This window comes from Cebus imitator, unplaced genomic scaffold (assembly GCF_001604975.1).
Source record: "Cebus imitator isolate Cc_AM_T3 unplaced genomic scaffold, Cebus_imitator-1.0 Scaffold26, whole genome shotgun sequence".
In the NCBI taxonomy this organism is placed as follows: domain Eukaryota; kingdom Metazoa; phylum Chordata; class Mammalia; order Primates; family Cebidae; genus Cebus; species Cebus imitator.
The window spans coordinates 2,210,904-2,233,829 of record NW_016107341.1 but is presented as its reverse complement, the minus strand read 5'-3'; the positions used below and the strand labels follow the sequence as shown (position 1 = coordinate 2,233,829).

Genomic DNA, 22,926 nt, shown 5'->3' with positions numbered 1-22,926 from the left:
AAAAGCTGTAATAGACATCAAAATATTACTTATGTTTATCTACACTTAGTTGCCTCATATTTATTTTATGTGTTACTGTAATGTTAAAATCGTTCATAATGAAAAGAACAAAAATAAGCTCTACAAGTGGAAAAATGCAAATATTTGAAGATGTTTTAAAAATATTATTAAAATGCCAGAGAAAATATGGTACAGTCTCCTTTACTTTTTCAGATCCCAGAGTTCAACAGAAGCTTGGGGACTGCCAGTTGACTCGGTAGTTACAGCACAAACATCATCAATTTTAAGAACAGCTTTATAAGAAAGTCAGCAGATAACTGACTCATGACCTCCCCTACAGCACCCAACTGTGAAACAGCTCAGTAAGGAAATGTTCTCCTCCTGGCAGAGAATAACCTGGTGACAGCCTCTGTGCCACAGGAGATTATGGTCCCTCCTACAGGCTGTTTTTGAGTGGAGGAAAGATTCCAAACTGTGACCTTATGGGTAAGAAGCAGAAGGGATCCTGCTGGGAAAAATGTTTCAAGCATAATCTGGATATTACTGTTTTCCTCAGCTCAGGAAGCAGTATTGCATATCCTGGATGATGTGAAACTGTCTATTTACAAAGATAAATGAAAATACCAGTTGAAATATTATAGCTAAGATACTTTTAAGTAAAATTCAATAAATATTTCTGCTCCATTAAAATTCATGGAGCATGGTACCATCATGAATATATAATATACTGTTAAAAGGTAAATTAAAGTAATGCACAGAATTTTCAAGAAAATGAAAGATGTGAATGCAAACAACCACAGGCAAATGTTAGTATCTATAGCTGAGAGATGAACTCAAGCAGAGGACCACCTATCTTTAAAAATCAGATTAAATTTTCCTTGAAGAAAAATGTCATTTATTAAAGAATTATATTTAACTGAAAAGCAATGACCCAACTTTATTCACTATAAAATTAAAAATATTGGTTTGTGACACTTAAGAGTAAAACATTGTAATTTAACAAAAAAAATCTAGATGTTAGAAATTTTTAATTCTTTCAGTATTTCTTGGATAGCAAGTAAATGTCTTATATTTTGAAATTAATCACCTATATCGAATAATATCTCAATATATATTGGTAAAAATGGGACCCTTAAAATAAATATTCAGTATAAATATGAATCTGCCATAATCTTAGGACTTATAGAGGTCAGTAATGATAAGGAATCCAGTTTTATTGGAGAACTTTGACTTAATAAGGCATGAAATTATTTCTTTATTCCTCTATTAAGTATGTAAAAAGTTAACATTTACAAAAAGTTATTCTTGTATCTGTTAGATGAAGAGAATAATATTAAATTCTTCATATTTGAGTGGAACTATATCTTTAAATCAATTTCTTATGATAAAATTCGATTTTTTTACTTGAAGATTTCTTAACCTCAGAAGCACTGACGTTTGGGGAGAGACAGTTCTTTATTGCAAGGGACTGTACATTGTAGGATTCTTAGAATCATCTCTGACCTCTACCCAGCACACACCAGGAGCAACTGCTCAGCCACCCACCCACCCAGCTATGAGGTTAAAAAATGTCTCCAGACATTGCCTAATGTCAGCACTCTGGAAACAAAATTATCTGAGGTTGAGATCCACTATTCTGTACTAATGTTTTACTTAATTCCATTACTATTTTACATGTTTATAGACTTGCCAATAAGGCTGATATTTTAGAGAATTTTGATCCACATGTAAAATAGCCTCACTAATAGGGTATCTGTAATTTTATATACATAATTTACAGTTGTGAGAGCCTCTTTTTTGAAAATTCTACATTCTCATATGTGTTTTCCCACTTAATTTTATAGTAATTTTTAAATTTATTTTGTTCACAGAAAACTGGGGGCTCAAGAACATTACCAAAGGTTTAAGGACTGTGTTTCAACTCAAGATATGTAATTCTGAATCCTGTGTGTTCATTCCATTATTCATTACAGTGTCCTTAGTTTAATATGTCTGGGTACTTATCTAATTTGCTCATATAATTTGATAAACATAGATATTTCTGTTTTAATACAACCTCAACATGTTTCATCTCATGATTTGAATTGAACACAATGTGAACTAAAATTTAGTCACTGTTCTACTGTGGGGAAAAAATATGGTGTTCTTGTTATTAGTCAGAGATTTGTTTCTAAATATAGGCAATCCATGAAATATGGAATTTGAAAAAAGATGTACATTTCTTTACAAAATTTAGTTTGCTTTTAAATATATTTTATGAATACACTTGTGTGAAAGTGGCCTATTCTTATCTCAGAGTTATTGTTATCTTTGGTGTTAGTGAGCAAAAACTGCTTTTTTAATCAAATAATGATGTGAGCAGCACATAGCACTAAAAGTTGAACATCTCTCAGTTGCACACTATTTCCCTCAAGGTGAGTATTATTGATGACAGCAGCTTACCTCCTCTCGATGCTCATCTCCTGACTGCTGGATATACCACCTAATCGTTGCTTGTTGGGATTTAGGTATACATTCCAGAAAGGTTGAGTTAAGTTCAATGCCAAAAATCACCTTTTCATCGGCAGTTTCATGACTAATGTCTGGAAAGCAAACATGGAATAAGAGATTAACCTTGACCTGATTTTAAAAGCAATGGGAAAACAGACTGATTCAGAACAGATGCCATGGGGAAAGAATCATATACATTATTAAAGAGAAAGGAAATTGATGGTATAATATTGTTACCTGAGACAAATATTACCCAATAGATTGATTTTTAAATTTTATCCCTGTACTGTCATTTTTTTATTTCATCAATATATCAGCTATTTGCACTTGATTTTTAAAAAATAATATTCATAATATCTAACTCTATACACTGAGATTTCTTCCTTTGAGTTGAATAAACTTTTTGCATCTTTTAGTGCTTTAACACTTTTTTGTTAGTACAAAATAGAAACAACTTTGTAGGTGGTTCATGAGGAGCAGTTTGCTTTACTTTTAAAGGTAATTTCTATCATGAATTGGTCCACAGAGCTGATCAGATAACAGAAAATTTTGATATCAGAAAAGTAAGCATAATGATCTACACTTGATAAAATTCTACAATGATGATTATAAGCCAGATGCATTAATACTCAAAATCTGGATCTTATCTGTATTAATCTACCATTAAAAAAATTTATACAGAGGGATTTTTTAGCCTGATACACATATGCTGTGAGATAGTTAAGGGGATGCCTAAACAGTACCTCAGACACCTTCTTCTTGTAAATCAATGCACCATCTGAAATAAATTCCATCTAGAGTAGATAAAGACTGTGTCCCATGTGTGATCTAAGAGCTCTGGATCAAATTTGATCAAATAAAAAATGACAGCTGCTTAGCCTGGCCCAAATATTCACAATTTCATCATATATTCAGATATCTCAATTTTCAGATGGGCTTACTTAGCACTATAGACATCAACTAGAATAAGGCTTAAGGGACCAAGTGAATCCTAAAGCTGAACATACAAATTATCAGCAAATGGAATAAATGTACATATATTAAATAGTAGGCTTCTTTTCAAGAAACTTATTTTGAACTTATTTGTGTTTTACCAGCAAGGATTAAGTCAAGCATGCTGACACCATCATGAATTAACCTCATCTAACCTTCAAAATGTATGGATTCCATTTAAAACCTGTAGTCTATCAACTATCTCCACCAATTCAACAGATTATATCTGTGATTTTCACAGTGAATAAATTCCTAATGCACAGAAAGGTCACTGGTGCCAATCACGGAAATGAAAGACATACACTATCTTATAATAACAGACACCATTTTCCTGAGAAAGGAATTTTGTCAACACAGTAGGGGAGATGCAGGTTGACTGCTGGGTTATGGGGCAAGGGCTCAGGACTTAACCAAAGAATTGGTCAATTTAGTAAAAGATAAATTAGTGAAATCAACTGGAAAAAAAATAGTGAGCTCATTATCTGAACTATTTTTCAAATTAGTAAACATAATGTCTATGACGTCTCTACATCAGTTTCACTGAAAATGAATTTATTGATACTTCCAACATTTGTTTCATTTCTGAATTTTTCATTTTCTACTTTAAAATTTTTTATAATGTATATAGTAGTATGCATTTTATATATATATATATATATATATANATATATATACACACACACAAAAAAAAAAAACAAATCATACACACAGGTTAAGTGTCCTTAATTCAAAAATCTGGAATCCAAAATGCTCCAAAATCAAAACATTTTCAGCATGGACATTAACCACAGTCGAAAATTCTACTCCTGACCTCACATGATGGGTTGCAGTCAAAATGCAGGGTGACAAATACAGTTTATGTGTGAATAAGGTAAGAAATTGATTGCTTATTGTTAGCATATAAATTCAGAGTCAGGAATGATGGTGATACCCTACAATCACCAATTGTCCACATGAGTGACTGAGAAAATAACACTGTTACTTTCTTATGGTACATGGTACACAAACTTTGTTTCATGCACAATATTATTAAAAATACTATACAAAATTACCTGAAGGCTATGTATATATGGTGTATATGAAACATAAATAAATTTTGTGTTCAGATTTGGGTCTCATCCCAAGATATTTTATTATATACATACAAATATTCCAAAATCTGATAAAATGTGAAATCCAAAAACCTCCTGCTCCCAGTCATTTCAGTTAAGATATATTCAACTTGTTTGATTCTACCATGACCTATTTTTTAAATGTGCAGAAGTCATATACAATATTGTTTTGAAATAGTTAAAATACCTTCTTATGACATGTAAGATAATTTTGGAGCACTTTTTTCTTCCAGATAAGCAATCAAAAAATGTTTTCATAGTAAAATGCCTAGAATACCTCTTTATAATAAATACATAGCTGTCATTGAAGTGCCAAATTGATCTCTTTAATGTTGTTAAACTATTTTTCTGCGTGTATTGCTGATTTTATGTCATTGATAATCATGCAGTCTCACAGCTTTTAACAATTAAAGTAATAAAGAAAATAAGAAAGAAAAGAAACGTATTTGCCAATTGTTCAAGACTTGACTTCCTAATAAAGTACAGCGTACATTATTTATGGTGGATTAGAAATAAGTCATTTAATTTGTAAATATTTTCACAATCTCTACTCCAACTCCCACAACTGATTTTTTGCCTCTAGCCTCTCATATTCCAATCAAGTTTCTATACAGGTATCAATTACTTCTATTTCAAAATCAACTTTTCTGAGCAATATGAAAAAGCTACTAGCACCTATAAAGTAAATGCAAACTTAATAGAATCACATAGAGACTGTCACAAACTTAACTGAACCTATGTGAGGTCTGATTTTAATTATTGTTAATTCATCTACTTTATAAAATCTAACTTTCTCTTGAAGGCATGGCTCAAATACTATCCATCTGAATATCCCTCCATTTACTGTCTATTACACAGTGGTTATCGTGTGACTAACACACTAACATCATTTTAAGTGCTAGGATAATATGACAGGACGAATATGAAATTCACTGCCCTCCAGAAGCTTAACATTCTAGTGACATAGACAAAGTAATCAAGTAAATGAATAAAGAAGGAATATCTGCTGCAAAACAATAAAGTAGATTAGAAAATACCAAGGGCAAAAAAAAGTATTTTAGATAGGATGATCAGCAAAGGTCTCTCTGAAGAATCAACATTTAAGCATAGGATTAATTGATGTAAAGATGGAACTATGTAAACATCTGAAAAATGAGTTCCTCAGATACAGAGGACAATGAATGCAAACATACAAAAGGCAGCAGCAACCCAGTTGGTGCTTTTGGAAAAGAGAAAGCTACGAAGTGAATCTAGGAACAGTGATGTGAAGGAGGGTCAGAGAATATACTAGAGATCAGGTCAAAAAGCATCTTACATGCCACAGTAAACATTCGACTTTTTCACCAATTGTTCTAAGAAGATACTGAAAAATGTTGAGTAAGGGAATGACATGCTGTGGCTGAAGTTTTTAAAAAGATGACTCTGGCTAGTAAGTGGGATATACTATTAAGTGGGGTACATATGGGAGTGGTGCAAGTGTGGAGGCAGAGAGACCAGTGAAGCAGCTACTGGAGAGCTGCTGTGGCCTCAGTTAGGCTGGCATATGTGGAGGTGATGAGAAGTAGGAGAGCTTGGCCATGAGCCAGAAGGACTTACTGCAAGGTTGGTGATAGGATGTGAAAGAAAGAAAATCCTATAAAGGTGACTCCTGGCTGCTTTTTGACATAAGTAGCTGGGTGAATGGTGTGCAATTTATTAATGTAGGAAAGTCTGCAGAACAAATAGGTCTTGAACAAGATAACAAAAATTCTTTCTCAGACATAAGTTTCAGATGCTAATTACGCCTTCAAGTGGAGCTCTTTGGTAGGCATACAAGCATCTGTGTCTAGCACATAAGGGTCAGTTCAGAACTGGACTATAAATTTGGGAGTGAAATAGCCTCTGATGATGTTGAAATAGACAGTACTAGGGAGCGAGTAGACAGAGAATGGAAAAGGGACTTTGGACACTCCAATATTTAAAAGGTGGGATAAAAAGGAAAGCTAAGTATACTCAGAAGGCACAGTCTGCAAGGTAAGAGGTAAACCAGAAGGTTATGGTACAAGGGCACATAGGTGTGTTGGGGCATCATTTCTCTGAAAACAAAACAAAACAACGAGAAACCTGATTTTTATTGTTTGCTGATTTTTCTGGTGTAAATACTCGCACTAAGTCCGATTCAAGCTCTCGGTGGTTTAAAATCAGCTCACAAAATTTCAAAATTGTAAGCAGCCAACTTGTATGAGACCACATCAACTGTCCCCAGCACACAAATGCATGGAAGTCAAAAGAGTTTCAAACAAGAGGGAGTTAGAAATTAAGTGATAATGAGAACTGAAAATTGGACATTGAATTTGGCAAGGGGGAAATTGCCAGTGACCTTGACAAAAATGGATTGGATAGCGTGATGATGATGATGATTAGAAAAGACTGTGTACAATGGGTTATGGCATGAATAGGATATGGTAAAGCGAAGACAAAAATTGTGAGTGCCTTAGGCAGCAACTACATTTTGTATCACTTTCCTTATAACATCCTTTGACATAGCATTTATTTTACTTGTTTTTGTATTTATTGCCTGCTCTCTCCCCAACACACTCTTGAATGTAAGTAAGTATCATGAATGCACAGATTTCTTTGTTTCCTTTGTTGTTCATTGCTGTATCCTCAATACCTATAGTCATGCCTGATAAATTTCACATGCATATGTAGAGAATTGCATATGTATCTCACAGTAATGATGTCTAACTAAAACAATGGACATTGCAGTGAAACACCTGCACATTAGAACAAGAAGCCAAGCACACTAATCTGGACCAAGGCTTATTTTTCAGAAGAATGAAGTTATAAGTTAAAAATAATTGTTTGCTTTTAAATCAAGAAAACACTACCAGACCACCAGTTATAGATTATGAAATCTGGGTTATATACATCATTGGTGAAGTGGTTAGTAAAAGTGTTACATATTTGCTCTTCTTCCACCAGTTTGTATGTGTGTACATGTGTGTGTGTGCATGTATTTTCTATCTTAAAACAGAGATTGAGAGTGGAGAGTAACTAAAGCTCTGGAATATATACTTTATAGATTTGTTTTTCTGTTTTCAGGCTCACTCACCAGACCTCCTCTCTAGTCTCCCACACTGCCCTTCTTTAGACTTTCAAGATCTTCTATTCCATGATAATTTTTTTTTCTAAACAATACAGCCTCTTGGTGATCTCTCTTTCACTAAACTCCCCTATCACTAATTGTGCCTTATTGTATTTCCCCAAAGAATCATAAGCTCTCTAAGGAATTTCTTAGTCACATAGTATACCCAGGACAATTACATGCACAGGAAGTCACTTAATAAATATTTATTGATTAAATGAATATATAATTTGATAGATGAATATACATAAAGTATAGGTTACCCAAAATCTTAATTCTAATAAGAGCTAAACTTTTACTGGACTTCTGGGAGGTCTCTGTGAGTTTACTCTAAATGTCCAAATGTTTTCTCTTATATCCTGTTTTATCTCTAATAGCAGTTTTCAAACTTTACAAGGATGGATAAGGTAGTCAAAAAGAAACAAAAGCTACAGTTTAGGAATTTTAAAAGACATATGAAACAAATAATGATATAACAAAGGATTATTCAATTAGGCACATAGACAGGCTGATTTCTAAAAGTTCCTGTTGCTCTTCCAGAACATGTTCATTATACAAAATGGAGATTTTCCTATATAATAGATGGCTTAACTCATATAATAAAAAGGCACACAAAGAGTGGACTTAACATTTTAAATGGGAGAAAAAGCATATCAAACCTGTACTTACTGTCTTCGATGTCCCAGCACTGGGTGATGGGGTCACCATATTTTACATCTTGGCGTCTAGCTCTCCTACAGAAAGCAGATTAAACTGATTAAAACTTCAAACAAGATTACCATCATATAGAAAGGCTACATCTAATACTAATAACAGTGGCAGGTACAGGACTGTGCTTGTCTTCTAGCTCAACTTAAATGCGAGTCAATATTCCAATCAATCTAACATTAATTGAAAATAATTACTGGTAATGGGATCTTTAATAGAATAAATCCTGTTTAGACAATGAGATGACCTGAATTTTATTTAATTATGGTTCTTTTCTTTTTATCTAATTTTTCACAGATTATTCAACAAAAAAGGTTAAATAAAAATAGAATCCAGGTTTTATATCACTAAAATGGGGAAATCTATTTCTACTCTTTTTTTAGTCAGTCTCTAGGAAAATAATAATATATAAAAGAATTCAGTCAGTGGATAGGAACGTACACACAAATACAAAACACCTTGTCATGTAAAGATTCATTATTGCATAGATTTAATTAAGCAACAAACTAAATACTGTAACTTGAAATCGAATTACAAGTTCAATGTGGTATAAAAGACTACCTGTTATTTCTATCTGCTCATGTGTAGCTTAAATTGTTTTACTGATGGCTATGATGATAATAAACAATGGCTTTTGCATTACGTCACATATATTCCTTAAAAGAAGGTAGTAACTATTTTATAAAAAAAGAAATCCAAAATCCCTGCTGCATATAAGCAGTTCTTACACTCTTACAGCATATTTTCATTTGCTTTGGCTATTTTATTTTGCCACTTCACAGATCAAAAAAGGACCAATAAACCTTCTGTGATATCTAGGGTGTTCCTTGAGGGTAATTCTGAACAGATGACAAGATACATCCATTGTACACATCTTTTGGCTCACATGACATTATGTTAGGTAAGGGAAAACATCACAGTGGCATGTCTGAAAGATCAGAGATACAGTCTTGGGAAATGCAAGAAGAAAAAATTATGATGGTATAAGGTACATAAGGTCAAGAATGTTTTTAATTCTTGGCTTCTTAAGGAACAGGGTCAATTCATCAAACTGAAGGTTTATTACCAACTAATGAGCATTCTTGTTTTTCTGCTTCCAGGAAAGCATCCCCAAAGACTCAGGATAATGAGCATATTCTTGGGCAAAAACTGTAACAAAATGTGGGTGACTTTTAACTTTTAATTTCTAATAATCATGTATGCCCATTTTAATTTAATTCCAGGATTTCAGGGAATATAAAATGCTTTCTAATTTTAAGTTATATTTGCTGTTGAACTATACATTCAATCTGTAATTTCCTAGAATTTAGAATTAGAGAAATCAATAAAATTTCAAAAAGAAAAAAAGTGTACATATGGTAATGAGACTAACATGTGCCTTTTAGTTAGTTTAAAAGAAGACCTACATATAAATTTGCTTACATTTCACCTAGAGGAAAATATACTTTGAATGCTTTAGAAAATAATGTTACTATATTGACATTGAAAAATCATTAACATAATATATGTAGCTAGTGTGAGGCATATCAATGGGCATTCAGATTGTTTCCAGTTATTTCACTATAAACATAGTGCTAAAATAAACATTCTTGAACATATAACTTTGTGGTACTTTTGCACGTGTGTATAGAATAAATTCCTAGCTTGGAATTGTTGGCTCAAAATAGCATTATTTCTAAGAGCACATAAAGCAATGAACTACAAAAAGCAAGGAAACTATATGTTGTTTAATTATGTGGGTGGCAGAAATTGACCAAGTTATAATTATTAGAGTAAAAATAAAATGATACAAGTCACTGGGATGCTCTGTGGGTTTTATACAATCTGTGCTTGTACAATCATATATATTTATATATATGATTTATATATATATGTATTTATATATATGCCTACTGCAAAACAGTAGGCATCAGTATATACATATTTAGAAATAAGAAAGAAGGATCAATTATAGAAAAAGCAAAATAGGGAATAAAAACGAGCCTTTAATAGTGTTTGACATCAGTGAAAGAAAAGAATATAAACAATTTATTAAAATTGTTTGAATTTCCACATTTCAGAATTTCAGAGCATCTGTTTACCCTCCTTCAAAATTAAGTTTTATGTAAACAGTGTAAAACAATATTTTGATTTCAATATTCCTTCCATAGGCCAAGTTTCTATATAATTTTTCCTTAACTTAAACCCCAAGACAAGGCATTAATGTGAGACACTCATCTTGTAAAAAGGAAGGCTTTATATTAACTAAATGTGTCTCTCACCTTTTAGAAGTAGGAGCATATCGAGAGCATGCATTTCCATCCCAGGCACAGTAGGGGTCTCTGGCAAGACAACAGTCTGCGCAAGCTTTCCCATAAGTGTCGCATCTGTGCAAGGAGAGCTGAACAAATCCATCTCGGGAACCAATGTACAATTGTTGCTGCAAATTGGGCAAAACAAATGAATTAGAAGCATCTTTCAGACTAGTCTTAAGAATTTCCTTTTCTTGAATATCACATAATACTTCTAAATCTGTTTCCCTGGATGTCCTGCCCAATGGAAACACTTGTACAGAAACATAATGAAGAGTAAAATAAGTCAATCATTTCTATACTTGGATGATGGTTTGAAGATTTTGATGCTGAAATGGACAGCATTCTACAAGCTTGGCAGTAATTTCAGAAGGTCAAAAACCAGCTGCTAGACAGGAATTAAGATGTCAAATTCTTTCTCAATACTAGAAAATGTACTTTGAGAGATTATGTCAAGCACAGATGCTATAGGCAAAGCTCACAGTCTTCCCAAGACTTGCCATGGCTCCTTATATAAGAGATGACAGAAAATAAATTTATAAAGCATTCCCCTGATTTCAATTAACCATTTCATTTGTTAATGAAGTACTGATCCTTGAAAGAACATGGGTTACAAGTGGGAGAGAAAGTATTTGTTATCACTCTGAAGAAAGTATTAAACAGGCTTGAGGAATGCCATATCACAAATGAAAGCCTGCATGATACTGAAAAACCCAGCAAGTAAAATCACATTTTCAACTTAAGTCCCGAAAGAAATGCATTACTTCCCTTATACAATCTTTTGAGTATCTGTGGTAGTGGTGGTGGAGGGGAAGGGGTGATACAAGTGAATATGCCACAATCTGTGCCTTAAAAGAACGTATGGTCAATCCTACTGGACCATTTCAAGCATTAGAGGAGGGAAATCCATGTTAGAAATAGATATTGGCATAAGTAACATAGTACTCAACTTACAGAAATATGTTTTATACCTCTAGCACCCATTAAACTGTCAGCTAAGACTTCCTAGTTGCTAAATGCAATGAAGACTATTTAGTGTTTGTTTTACTGAAATTTTCTATACTCTGCGACACTAATGATTATATGCTCCTTGAAATTCTCTCCACTTTCTCTTCTCCCTCTTTATTTTTGACTAAGACATTTGCCTCCTTTGTGATTTCTTTTTTTGAATTAAATGTTGGGTTTCCCTCTTTTTGATTCTTATGTTTTTACCTTTTATATGGTACAAAAGACTTCAAGATATCTTGAAAACAACATAAATATGAACATAACCCCCTTAAATCTATTCCTCCTGCCCCACCTTGGAGAGCAGCACCTCATTCACCAAGTCACCCAAGACAGAAATCTGGGATTTTTCTTTGAATCTTCTTTGTCTCACATTCAATCTGTCATCACTTCATTTCCATTCTCTCATGCAGAATTTTCTAATCTATTTCCTCCCCTCCCTCTCTACCACCACTGCCTTTGTTTCAGTCCTTATCATTTCTTTCCTGGATTACTTGTAAGTGTCCTAACTATTTCTGCTGGCTTCAATTTTGTTTTCCAGCAACCCGCACCTCTACCCTAGAACCCAATCTATCTTACACACTGCCACACCAGACTGATCTTTCTAAAAACAAAATTTTACTATAATACCCTCCTCCTTAATTATTTTTTTAAGCCAGGATCTCACTATGTTGCCCAGACTGGACCTGAGCTCCAGGGCTCAAGGTATCCTCCCATCCCAGGCTCCTGAGTAGCTGGACTACAGGTGAGCATCACCCAGGCTCCCAGGGGTTTTCATTGTTTTTAAGATACGTTGCTAAACTTCTTAGGAAGATGTATAAAGATGTGCCTAATCTTCTCCATAGTCTTCATTTCTAGCTTTCTTCCTCGTTGAACACATATGACCTGTGCTCTAATTGTACACAAACTTATTAGAATATGCCATGATCTCTCATTCTTCACTTTTGCAAAGATTCTCCCCTTTTGGTTGGCATATGTGTCCCCATTCTATTCCCCTTTTAATATATCTCGTTAACTACATCATCCTTCATGATTCAAGTTGTATGTCTCTTCTTTCAGTCATCTTTCCCTGTTCCTTCTGGATCCCTTTAGGCTACTTTCTCATCTCTGTCTCTCTAGTATATACTCCTATTATTACTCTGTAGTGTTAGCATCTTCCTTTACTGCGAGCTTTTGGAGGTTAACGGTGAGCTATGTCATTCATTCATTTATGTACCTTTTAAGCACAGTAGTAGGCCTTCAAGAAATAAGTGATAAGTGAATGAACAAATAAATGAAAAAGACCTGAGGGAGAAAACTATTTAGATCATTTCCTAAAAAAATCACTCTCTCATAGGAGCTGTAATAGATTAAGACAATTTTGCCACATCTTGATGTTGAATATATCATATGGCTTTTTTAAATCTTGGGGGTGCAAATAGAAATGATAATGCAGTCTGAATCTCTTGAATCAATTGTGATTTGGAATATCATATTAGAGAGTTATGAAATCATGATAAATATTATTATCGTTATTATAGTTACCATTTACTTTACACTTATGTGCCTGCTCTCTGTTTAGAACTTTGCATGCAGCATCCTTTTTAAACTCCCAACAAACTTTGGAGGTGGATTTTGTTTTTCTAACTTTACTGTTGAGGAAATTGATTCTGAGAGTTCGACATTATGCATTACGTCGAAGCTTGGCTGTTGGGCTGTTTGCCACCACAGTTCATATTCTAACTCCTAGATTCCCAGATTAAAGATCCTTTGTAATGGTTAGGGTTGATATTCTACATGAATGTCTAATGGGCTTGGTAGAACAGCATTCTCATGAGTCTAGGAAAGTAAGTTTAATTTTTAAGATTCAAAGGAAGGGGAGAATGCATCGTTCAGTTAATGAAATTTGGCTCCATTTCTCCCAAGGCAAGGCTGAAATTATGGTTTCTAATGAATTACAAGATAAACAAATAACGTTTTACATTTCTTAAAAGTAACTTCCAATTTCCATGGAAATAAAATTTCTCCAAATAAACTTTGATTCAAGCAGCCCATTGCTTTTGTGGTTAACTTTCACACAAAAATTAAAAAGTACCTGCTTCAGAGACAATTCCATGTTCAAGATGGCCAATGGGTGCTGAAAATAGAAGTCAAATGTCAATAAAGATGATCATTAACAGGTTTTTATACTAAACAATGTTTTTTTATCAGATGCCATATATCACTAAAGTAAATGTCAAGTCTCTGTTACATAAGGAAAAAAATTCTTGTTGTTTGCTATTTTCTTCCAAAATGTAGTAATTGTACCTTAACAGAAATGATACAAATAGTTATTTTACAGTGTTTTATTAAAGATAAGTGACCCAAATGTATAAGAAAATACTCTGCATTGAAAATTGTTACCAGTTACTCACAAGTGTTCTTCTTCTAAATCTGCTTATCTTAACTGCTTCCATATAATTCAAACTAGTGTTGACAAGAACATCTCCATAATAATTTATTACCTCTTTCTGCTCTTACTTAGTGGTTCAAAAAGTTGTTCAAGTAGCAGAGTTTTGAAAAGTTATCGTGCTCTTTGTGGATGACCATATTCTTTACGGAACACTACACAATACTGGTGCACATGATTTCATGATATAAACTAGGGCTAGTTTTATTTCTAGAAAATGTGGCTCTATGCATGCAAGATAAAATCGGAAACATGAACACAACAGCTACCAAACTAAAAAGACAAAATGTTTTAAACAATTTTCATCTATCTATCATCAATCTGCTGTGTATTCATTTAGCACCAGCTCATATTTACTAATTGACAAGCAGTAGCAGATGTTAAAGATTTAAAGACATATGTAAAATAAAAAAATTCATTGAGAAAGCTCTATCAAATAACTTTTTTATTCTTAATTTTAAAAACATGGCCAAACTTATCAAATTATATACATAAAATAGGTTTATTTTTTTGTACCTCAATAAAGCTGTTTTTAAAATAGGAAAAGAAAACAAAAGCTGGTCATTATGTAATCTTCACAGCAGAATCCAAGTAATTCTTCTTGACCACTGTCTAACACCATTGAATGATATTTGTTCTAATGTGCCTATGTGTGTTATAGGGACTGTATTTTTGGCCTCTGGGTTCACACTTATATTTGACATGTGGCCTTCCTCTAGGAACCACCCAAGATTTTGTTTTGGTAGACACCAGATAGCAGGTCTTGTTCTTGTTAACTCCTTGACCACTATTATCATCACAATGTAAACAGGATCCTGTGGAACTCAGCATGTTAATTAACTTGAGACCCTCACAGTGGAGGGCTTTATTCTCTTTTAAAGCATTTGGCATTTACATGGAAACAATCTATTTTAACAAACCATCTCAATAAAAATGTTATAATAAACAGAGCATATTTTTTAAATAGTTTTTCTAGGAAGAAAACATTTATTTCAAATGTTATAATCAACAAATAATTGCAAATTAAATTCTACTGATGATTTATAAGACATGCCACAATTGAGAGTTATTGTTAAAAGTCAAAGGCATTCTCCAAATCTGGAGAACTATTCTTCTAGATCTACTAACTCTTTTTGGCGGGTGAGAGGAATTTAGCATACGTGAAGACTTACTATCATGCAACCTATATATTTTTTCAATTTCCTTACAGAAAAGCAGGGACACATGATTTATACACTCGTCTACTTTTCTAAGTTCAATTGGGGAAAAAAATGAAAAGTAAAATTTATAAAGTAGAAAAGCATCTGGATAGTAAAAGAGACCCCAGGCTTTCATTTAATGTGGCAATTTGTCTGACTGTATGCTTAGAGAATGCAGTAATGAGAGGCAATCCCGGGAGCCCTGAAAGCAGTGGTATTCTACAGAGGAAGGTGAGTCCCATTCCTAGTTGCTTATAAAACTTTTTCCACTGCTTCGGGAAAAGAAAACTAAGAAAGCTAATTTCAAAGGCTTCTCTGGGAAAAGTGATGATGTATTAAAACAAGAATGCCCTATAACAAGGGCTACTCAGTTTCAACATCTCTTCTCCTGGAACTCTGGACTGAGTCTTACCTTGAATATCTGCAACTCCTCCAGCACTACCTCTTCCGTATTCCACTTTTCCTTTGAAATGCTCACAACTTTGAGGACGGTTCCAATGTCTGAAAAAATGCATAACCCATAATCCCATTGTTTTTGTCTCAAAAATTAGTGGTAACCACATTCCTAGAAACCTTCAAATTACTGCCCTCACTTCTCTTTAAATGCCTTTCTAAAAGCAGATTAAATAAAGCATGCATGAAGTGAAGCTTAATGCATATGTTTTGTCCTCCCAAAATACAGCGTTTAGCTAGTAGACACCGATTTATACAGAGAATATTAAAACATGCATATGCAGAGTACCTTCTTAATAAAAGTAATATATATGTCTAATTTAGATATTGATTGAAATGTGAACAAAGGTACAGCAAACATTTTGGACCTTAACTTAAAAAGTTAAAAATATATTCAAATAAATAAATAAATTCTCTCCCTTCCGTGTAATATATATTTATTTAGTAGTTATTATACCCAATTCACCATGAAAGACAGATATATATTCTTTTAATAATGTTAACAAATGGACAAAAAAATCGTCGAAGCTATCTGAGGGAAATTGTAGCTCACTCTTCAAATGTATTCTACCTTCAGAATCATTATTAATAGATAATAAATGGAAAGTTTATTTAAAATTATTTAAGTTCAACTTAATACAAGGTTGATAATGCAAACCAACAACTGACATTTAAAAGAGATGTCTTAAATACATCATCTTACATTGCAATGTCATGAGGTGTCAGGTTAGCACAGAAAGAAAATTAAAAGCACAGTTTAGAAAAAGAAAAAAACCCTTTAATATATACAATATAGGCATTTTTAAACTGAGCACTGGGATTGGAGTATAGTGACATATATAGTAATGATCCTGTTTGCACAAAATAGTCTGAATTATTTAATTGTTTTTAAATAGCTTTGGGATTTTTAAAGAATATTAAATGTACATTTTTCCGAATGTCAAAATTAAAAACCTATATTAGCAGGGCTATAATTTTCTCAGTAAAGGTTAGACAGTACCACCTAGTGGCTTAATCACATTAATTGCAATGAACTGTTGAAGCTTTGGGTGGACAGTGCAAATGAAGTGTCAAACTTGTGACGATTAATAGCAACTAATTAATTATACTTTTGACCCTTCAACAGCCATCTCTGTTGTCTTGGAAACATCCCTTATTTTCCTGGTTTGGAGAATTCCCATCTGCAATATAATCAGGTTTGACAATTGATGACTGACAAAGGTCCTCTGAGTCCATCACACACATACTTCCTAATAAACCTAACTCCTATGAAACACATAATTTTAAAATTAAAATTATTCTAAAATTGTTTTGAATCTTAAATATCTATTCTAATAAAAAGTTTTGCTTCTTGGAAATTCTTAATTTCTATTTATTTATTTATTTTGAGACAAAATCTCGCTCTGTTAACCAGGCTGGAGTGCAGCGATGCGATCTCGGCTCACTGCAGCCTCCGCCTTTCAGGTTCAAGAGATTCTCCTGCCTCAGCCTCCCAGGTGGCTGGAACTACAAGCACCCCCCACCACACCTGGCTAATTTTTTGTACTTTTAGTAGAGATGGGATTTCACCACATTTGCCAGGTTGGTCTCAAACTTCTGACATTGTGATCCGCCCACCTCGGCCTCCCAAAGTGCTGGGATTACAGGCATGAGCCACTGTGCCCATCATATTTCTTTATGAAATGCTTAATTCATTAAGTTATATAACATATGAAATACGGTGCTTTTGTTTTAATGATATATGCTATCTTTACTGCCATTAGAATTCTCATGACATTATTAGCTAATACTTTTACATTTTTTGAGATTTATTAAATTTTTCTATTTATGAAAACATTTAAAGCATTTTATAGTTACTTCAAAACTGAGTCTACAAAGTACATGTAATGTAATGTATTTAAGACAAAATTCAAGAAGAAAGATAATCTCCAGGAGGTTTCTATTTAAAGGTCTTTACAAAGTAATGCTTAATGTTTTCGAAAATCTATCTTAAGTCCACTAAGTCAGGGATTGTAAAAATCAGGTGAAGGAATCTTTTGGGGGTATGCTTGTAAAGAGAGGGAAAGGTAAAGTTTGAAAATAAACGTTGCTTTGCCATACTTGTCCAAAATCATTCAAGAAATATGTATTGAACATGTAATGTAGAGCAGGCACATTGCTGTCAAATATATTTTGAAATCTCAAATATGAAATTGAAATATATTTATGATTACCAATTAAAAGCACAGGCTATACAATTATAAGAAATGTTGACAGGGTTTTATCTAATAGTTACTCATTTTGATTTCGATCAATAAATATTTTTGAAGTTTTTCTTTTCATTGTCTAATAATGAAAAATTCCTGTGGCAGAAATCATAATCCAGTTTTAGTTTACCTGTTCCAAGAAACATTACATCATACTGGCCATCCTCTGCCATGACACGATCCACCACTATCTGTGTCAGTTTGTAATCCACATTGATTCTCTTGAGTGTGGGTCTTCCTGCAACTGGGTATACAGACTTATACATCACAGAGTGCCGCTTTATGAAACTGATGACTTCATCTGGAAAATCTCGGGTGGATTTAATCAGTGGGTCATAGGTTTTGCTTGGACACTGAAAAGAAATGTGGAGGAAAGTAAAGACATTGTTTATGCACCTGAGAAGTTCACACTTATTTCCAATCAAGTTTGCTTCGCTTATCATCAATAATATTAAATGAATGGACAAGAGTCAATATAGAATCATGTATACTTGTAAATAAATGGACAACAGAGTCAATATAGAATCATGTGTACTTGTAAATAAATGCAGTGTGTCTCCAATAAATTTAAACCCAGTTTTCCCCTTCAAAAGTTTTCTAAATCATATTTGCATTTTATAACATTTCCATAATGAATTCTTTTCTTATGAAGATTATTTCTTCTGATGATTGTTTCAAATGAAGATATTTGAAATCTAACTTGAAATAACTGTCAAGAAAGTCATCTATAAACATTAGAACATATGGAAAACCATTATTTTCAATTTCCTTGTTTTATAATTTCAGTTCAAATGAAACAATTTTAATTAAGAAAAAGGAACAAATAGTTCTCAAAAATTAATTTCAAAGTATTTAATAGTTTGAAATTCTAATTATGTCGTTTATTATAACTAGTGTAAAAATTACACTTTGAACAATTCAATAGCTCTTCTAAAGAGTCTGGGAAGAAACCCTTAGGGAATTTTATACTTCTGTCTAAAATTGCCTTACATGCCTTTCAATCTCCACTAAATCAATAGTTAGCATGACCTGCCCCCTGGTGGTAAGACTAAAAAGTTCAAAACGGTACAAATCAAATGAATTTTATGTGCCTTTATCCAAAAATAAAGAGGAAAAAACACTTTATAATTAGACTCCCCCCTCCCCCCGAAAATATCACCTCTCCCACATCCTAAATCTATTTTATGTTTCAACCTATTGCAATTTAGGAAGGTACTTCATATAGAACGATTCTGTTATCACATTTGAATTCTCATTTATTTATTTTTTATTTTGACAGAGTTTCACTTTGTCACCCAGGCTGGAGTGCATGGCATGATCCTGGCTCACTGCAACCTCCACACCCCAGGTTCAAGCAATTCTCCTGCTTCAGCTTCTCAAGTAGCTGAGATTACAAGCACCTGCCACCACACCCGGCTAACTTTTTGTATAGAGACGGGGTTTCACCCTTTTGGCCAGGCTGGTCTTGAACTCTTGATCTCAGATGATCCACCTGTCTCGGCCTCCCAAAGTTATAGGATTACAGGCGTGAGCCACTGTGCCTGGCTACCACATTTGAATTCTTAATGGACTAGTGCATTCTTTTGGAGTGGAAAACTTTAGTCAATTGATGCAGTCAAAGATAATAAAATAATTGACAGTAAGAAAAAGTTGTTTTTTTTTTAATGGTGCTTTTCTTTTATTTCAGTTTTTAGAGAAGTTAGAAACAGTCTCCATGGAACTAAACCATTTATACTTGGCACTACTTAGAATCATGTCACGTCTCCAAAAACATACTGTACTTCTCAAAATATTCAAGAGGGTCATTCTTAGGGAGCTGAAGATACTGGAACTAGCCCCCATATTTGACTTTGACCCCAAATTTTATACCAATAAAATCATAATGGCTCATTATGAATTAGAAGAAATACCAAAGGAGTTGAACTAAAAAAACTGTCAATGTTTTTCTATAAGCAATTTAAGAATATCTTTATTTTACACAAAAATTTTCAATGACTGGTATTAAGAAACTGATCCTTTCTTGATATTTACGTATTTTTCCCAGGTCTGTAGCAGAGAGATTAGAAATGTCCTAGAATATTAGCTGCTTTGTATATATATTCGACTGGATGTTTGTCTAAAGATCTTAGTCTGCACATTCAGTCATTATTTCCTGCACTTAGCCTTCAGCCAAGCAGAATCTGTCAACTCGATAATGGAAGGAACCCTATATTAAACAGATTAAGCAGGGACTCACAATGGATATGGAGCTCTAATGATACAAAGCTCTCATCCAATTATAGGCTGCATGTTTGAGGCTCAGTCAAAGACGATTCATAGTAGGCTTATAATACCTGCGGTTCAGTCTGGTTGGTGTATCATTAAAATCAAAGCCAGAGCAAAATTTTGCCTGCACACAATGTTTTAAAGAGTCCTCCAACTTAAGAAAAAATCGCCTTTGAGTGTGCAGCTGTAGTTGTGCAGCAGCCAAAGTTTTCAAAGAAATAATATCATGACATCCAAGCCATAGTTTTTGATATCAAGTTTTAAAATAATTAGAAATTTTAATGCAAGAAAGTATAGCTGAATGAAAATATGAATATTTAGGAAAAAATAAATATGAATTTTCCTCATTGCTCTGACAAAAAGGTTTAAGTGTAATAAAATCTAAGGGGGGAAATAAAAGAGAAGAAAAACCTGGTTTCTATATATTATAAAATGATCTTTGAAAATATATATTTTTTTCTTATGGCAGCTTTTCCTCATGGCATGTTGCCAGTGTTAGGATAAGATCTTTATCCTCTCAGTTGCTATGTGTGATATCTCAGGTCTGCGTCTCCACTATGCTTGCACAAATGAAAATAATTTGGTAGAGTTACTCTCTGAGGTTTTGGATCGTAGAGTTTGAACCAAATATTGTTATTTTAGTACATTCAAACTGAAAGAATTTTTGCTTTGATATCATATAGTTGTGCCTCACACAGATCTAAAAATAATGAGATGCCAAGCACTGTATGTAGGTAAGAGTAAAGTAGGAATGAAAAATTCCATAAGGGGAAAGAGAAAGTGTAGGGAAATGCTACATCTAAAGCAGATGGTCATTCATATTCAATTATTTTCCTTTTAAAAATTCTAGAAAATTCTCCTATGGCAGCTATACATCTCAGGTATTAGAAATGTAATGAGTTTTTCTCTGTATGTATGGACTGTTAATTTTTAGGTATTAACACAGTCCACCTGAACACACCACAGGGGGCATTTATTTCTGCCTCCAGTTTTCTTACATTTGCCAGTTTAGCTCCTAGGAGTGAAGGAAATAAATCAGAAAATGTATCTGTGTCTCTATCCATTGTTGTAAAATACTCAAAGACAGTATTCTTCTCTTGTGCTGGAATTATTAATAGCAGAACAAGAGAAGAAGAGAAAAGAGAACCTGCCTAGACATACCCTGAGATGAAAGGGTAAACCCAACAGCAACAAGCCCTGGTTCAGGGCCTATCTCCCCTGGCTGGCTGCCACAGCTGGCTAGGTGTGATTGTGTTATGCTTGGCAAGTCCGCGTGTTTGTCTAGGGCCTTTAGTAGTGGAGTGGGAAGCAATGCATAAGAGGAGAGAAATGGTTTTTATCCAATGAGATAACTTTTCCCCTTGGCCAGGGCCCAGACAGCTGCCAAAGGTTGTTCCCCCTGCAGCTTCAGGCTACTCTCTACAGGTTGCAGTTTCCTTTTAAACAAATCAGAGGACTGACTAGTGTGAGGGAAGACATGGCACAAGGAAAGCCTGAACCAGGCTTTCATTTTCAGAAGTCTTAAGTTTTATTTATAAAGTAAAAACGCAAATGTAACCGTTGCCATCTTATCCCCTGCTTATTCATCAGTCAACCTACAACAGAGAAGGGGAAGTAGAGACCCTATATTAAATATCAGAGATAGAAAGGCCAGGGGCAAACGTATAGAGGTAAATTTATCTCTTTCCCTCTCTCTCTTTCTTTCTCCTTAAGGTTCCCTTTCTCTTAGAGGAATTTCTATGCCAGAAAAAGCAAGACACTATTAAACATAGTAAATGCCCTGGGATTTGAAGAACTGCATTTTAAAAGCAAATTGTTTGCCCTCTGGAAAAGAAAGCTGAAAGCCAGCTGGAAAGGTTAATTCCTGTTGGAAGCCCCTTGACTCTCCATTTTAGAGAAACATGGACTACACGCAGTTAAAGGGAAATGATAGTAATATTTTGTCATACATCTCCTTTACTGTAAACTGTTTTGGGAGTATGGACTCAAGACATCCAGAATATAGTCCTGCCTCTGCTTCTCCCTTCTAGAACAAAAACCAGGAATGAGTGAATAGTACTAGAGATATCCTCAATAATTTAGAGAGATGGTAAAGTAACTGTTATCCAGTAAGTGGAAGGTGATAGAGTGAGCAAATATTAAAGAGAAAATAAAACTGAATTCAATATGGTAGAAAGGCATGAGTGGGCCACTGATGACTAAAATGAGATTTTCCTAAAAGTTTTCCACAGATTTTGAATTAATTAGGAAAGGGTTGCTTAAGATAAACAAACAATAAGATGTTAGCTGCATTCCTCAGGTGCACAAGTGGGAAGATAGTGTGAGACACTAGGAGAGAATTCCTGCATCATACTCTATAGTCTTCATTCTTCATTCATTCACTAGACAAATTAATAGAAGGTTCTGGATGTTATTTTTGAATTACATTTTTTCTTTGGTCAGTTATACCTACGTTTGAAAGTCAGCTGTAAAACATGTCTTTTAAAACTTATTTAATGGGACCAGCACAGTTTACGATTAAAATCGAATGTAAGGTATTAAGAACGATATATATTCTGAGAACCATCAACTCTCTATGAAAAGAAAAAAATGTGTTTAGGATCACGCTG

The 22,926-nt window shown here is 33.8% G+C and overlaps 1 protein-coding gene across 1 annotated transcript in view; it reads right to left on the bottom strand.

Annotated features, from left to right (window-relative positions):
• The window catches only part of SEMA3D (semaphorin 3D), a 206,559-nt gene that overhangs the window by 8,621 nt on the left and 175,012 nt on the right, over nucleotides 1-22,926 (bottom strand). The window contains exons 12-17 of the mRNA XM_037736584.1: nucleotides 18,183-18,405; nucleotides 15,766-15,854; nucleotides 13,801-13,842; nucleotides 10,692-10,849; nucleotides 8,392-8,456; nucleotides 2,443-2,582 (exon numbers count right to left, since the gene is read on the bottom strand). Of these exons, the coding sequence (XP_037592512.1) occupies nucleotides 2,443-2,582; nucleotides 8,392-8,456; nucleotides 10,692-10,849; nucleotides 13,801-13,842; nucleotides 15,766-15,854; nucleotides 18,183-18,405 (717 nt within the window). The remainder of the gene's footprint in view (nucleotides 1-2,442; nucleotides 2,583-8,391; nucleotides 8,457-10,691; nucleotides 10,850-13,800; nucleotides 13,843-15,765; nucleotides 15,855-18,182; nucleotides 18,406-22,926) is intronic.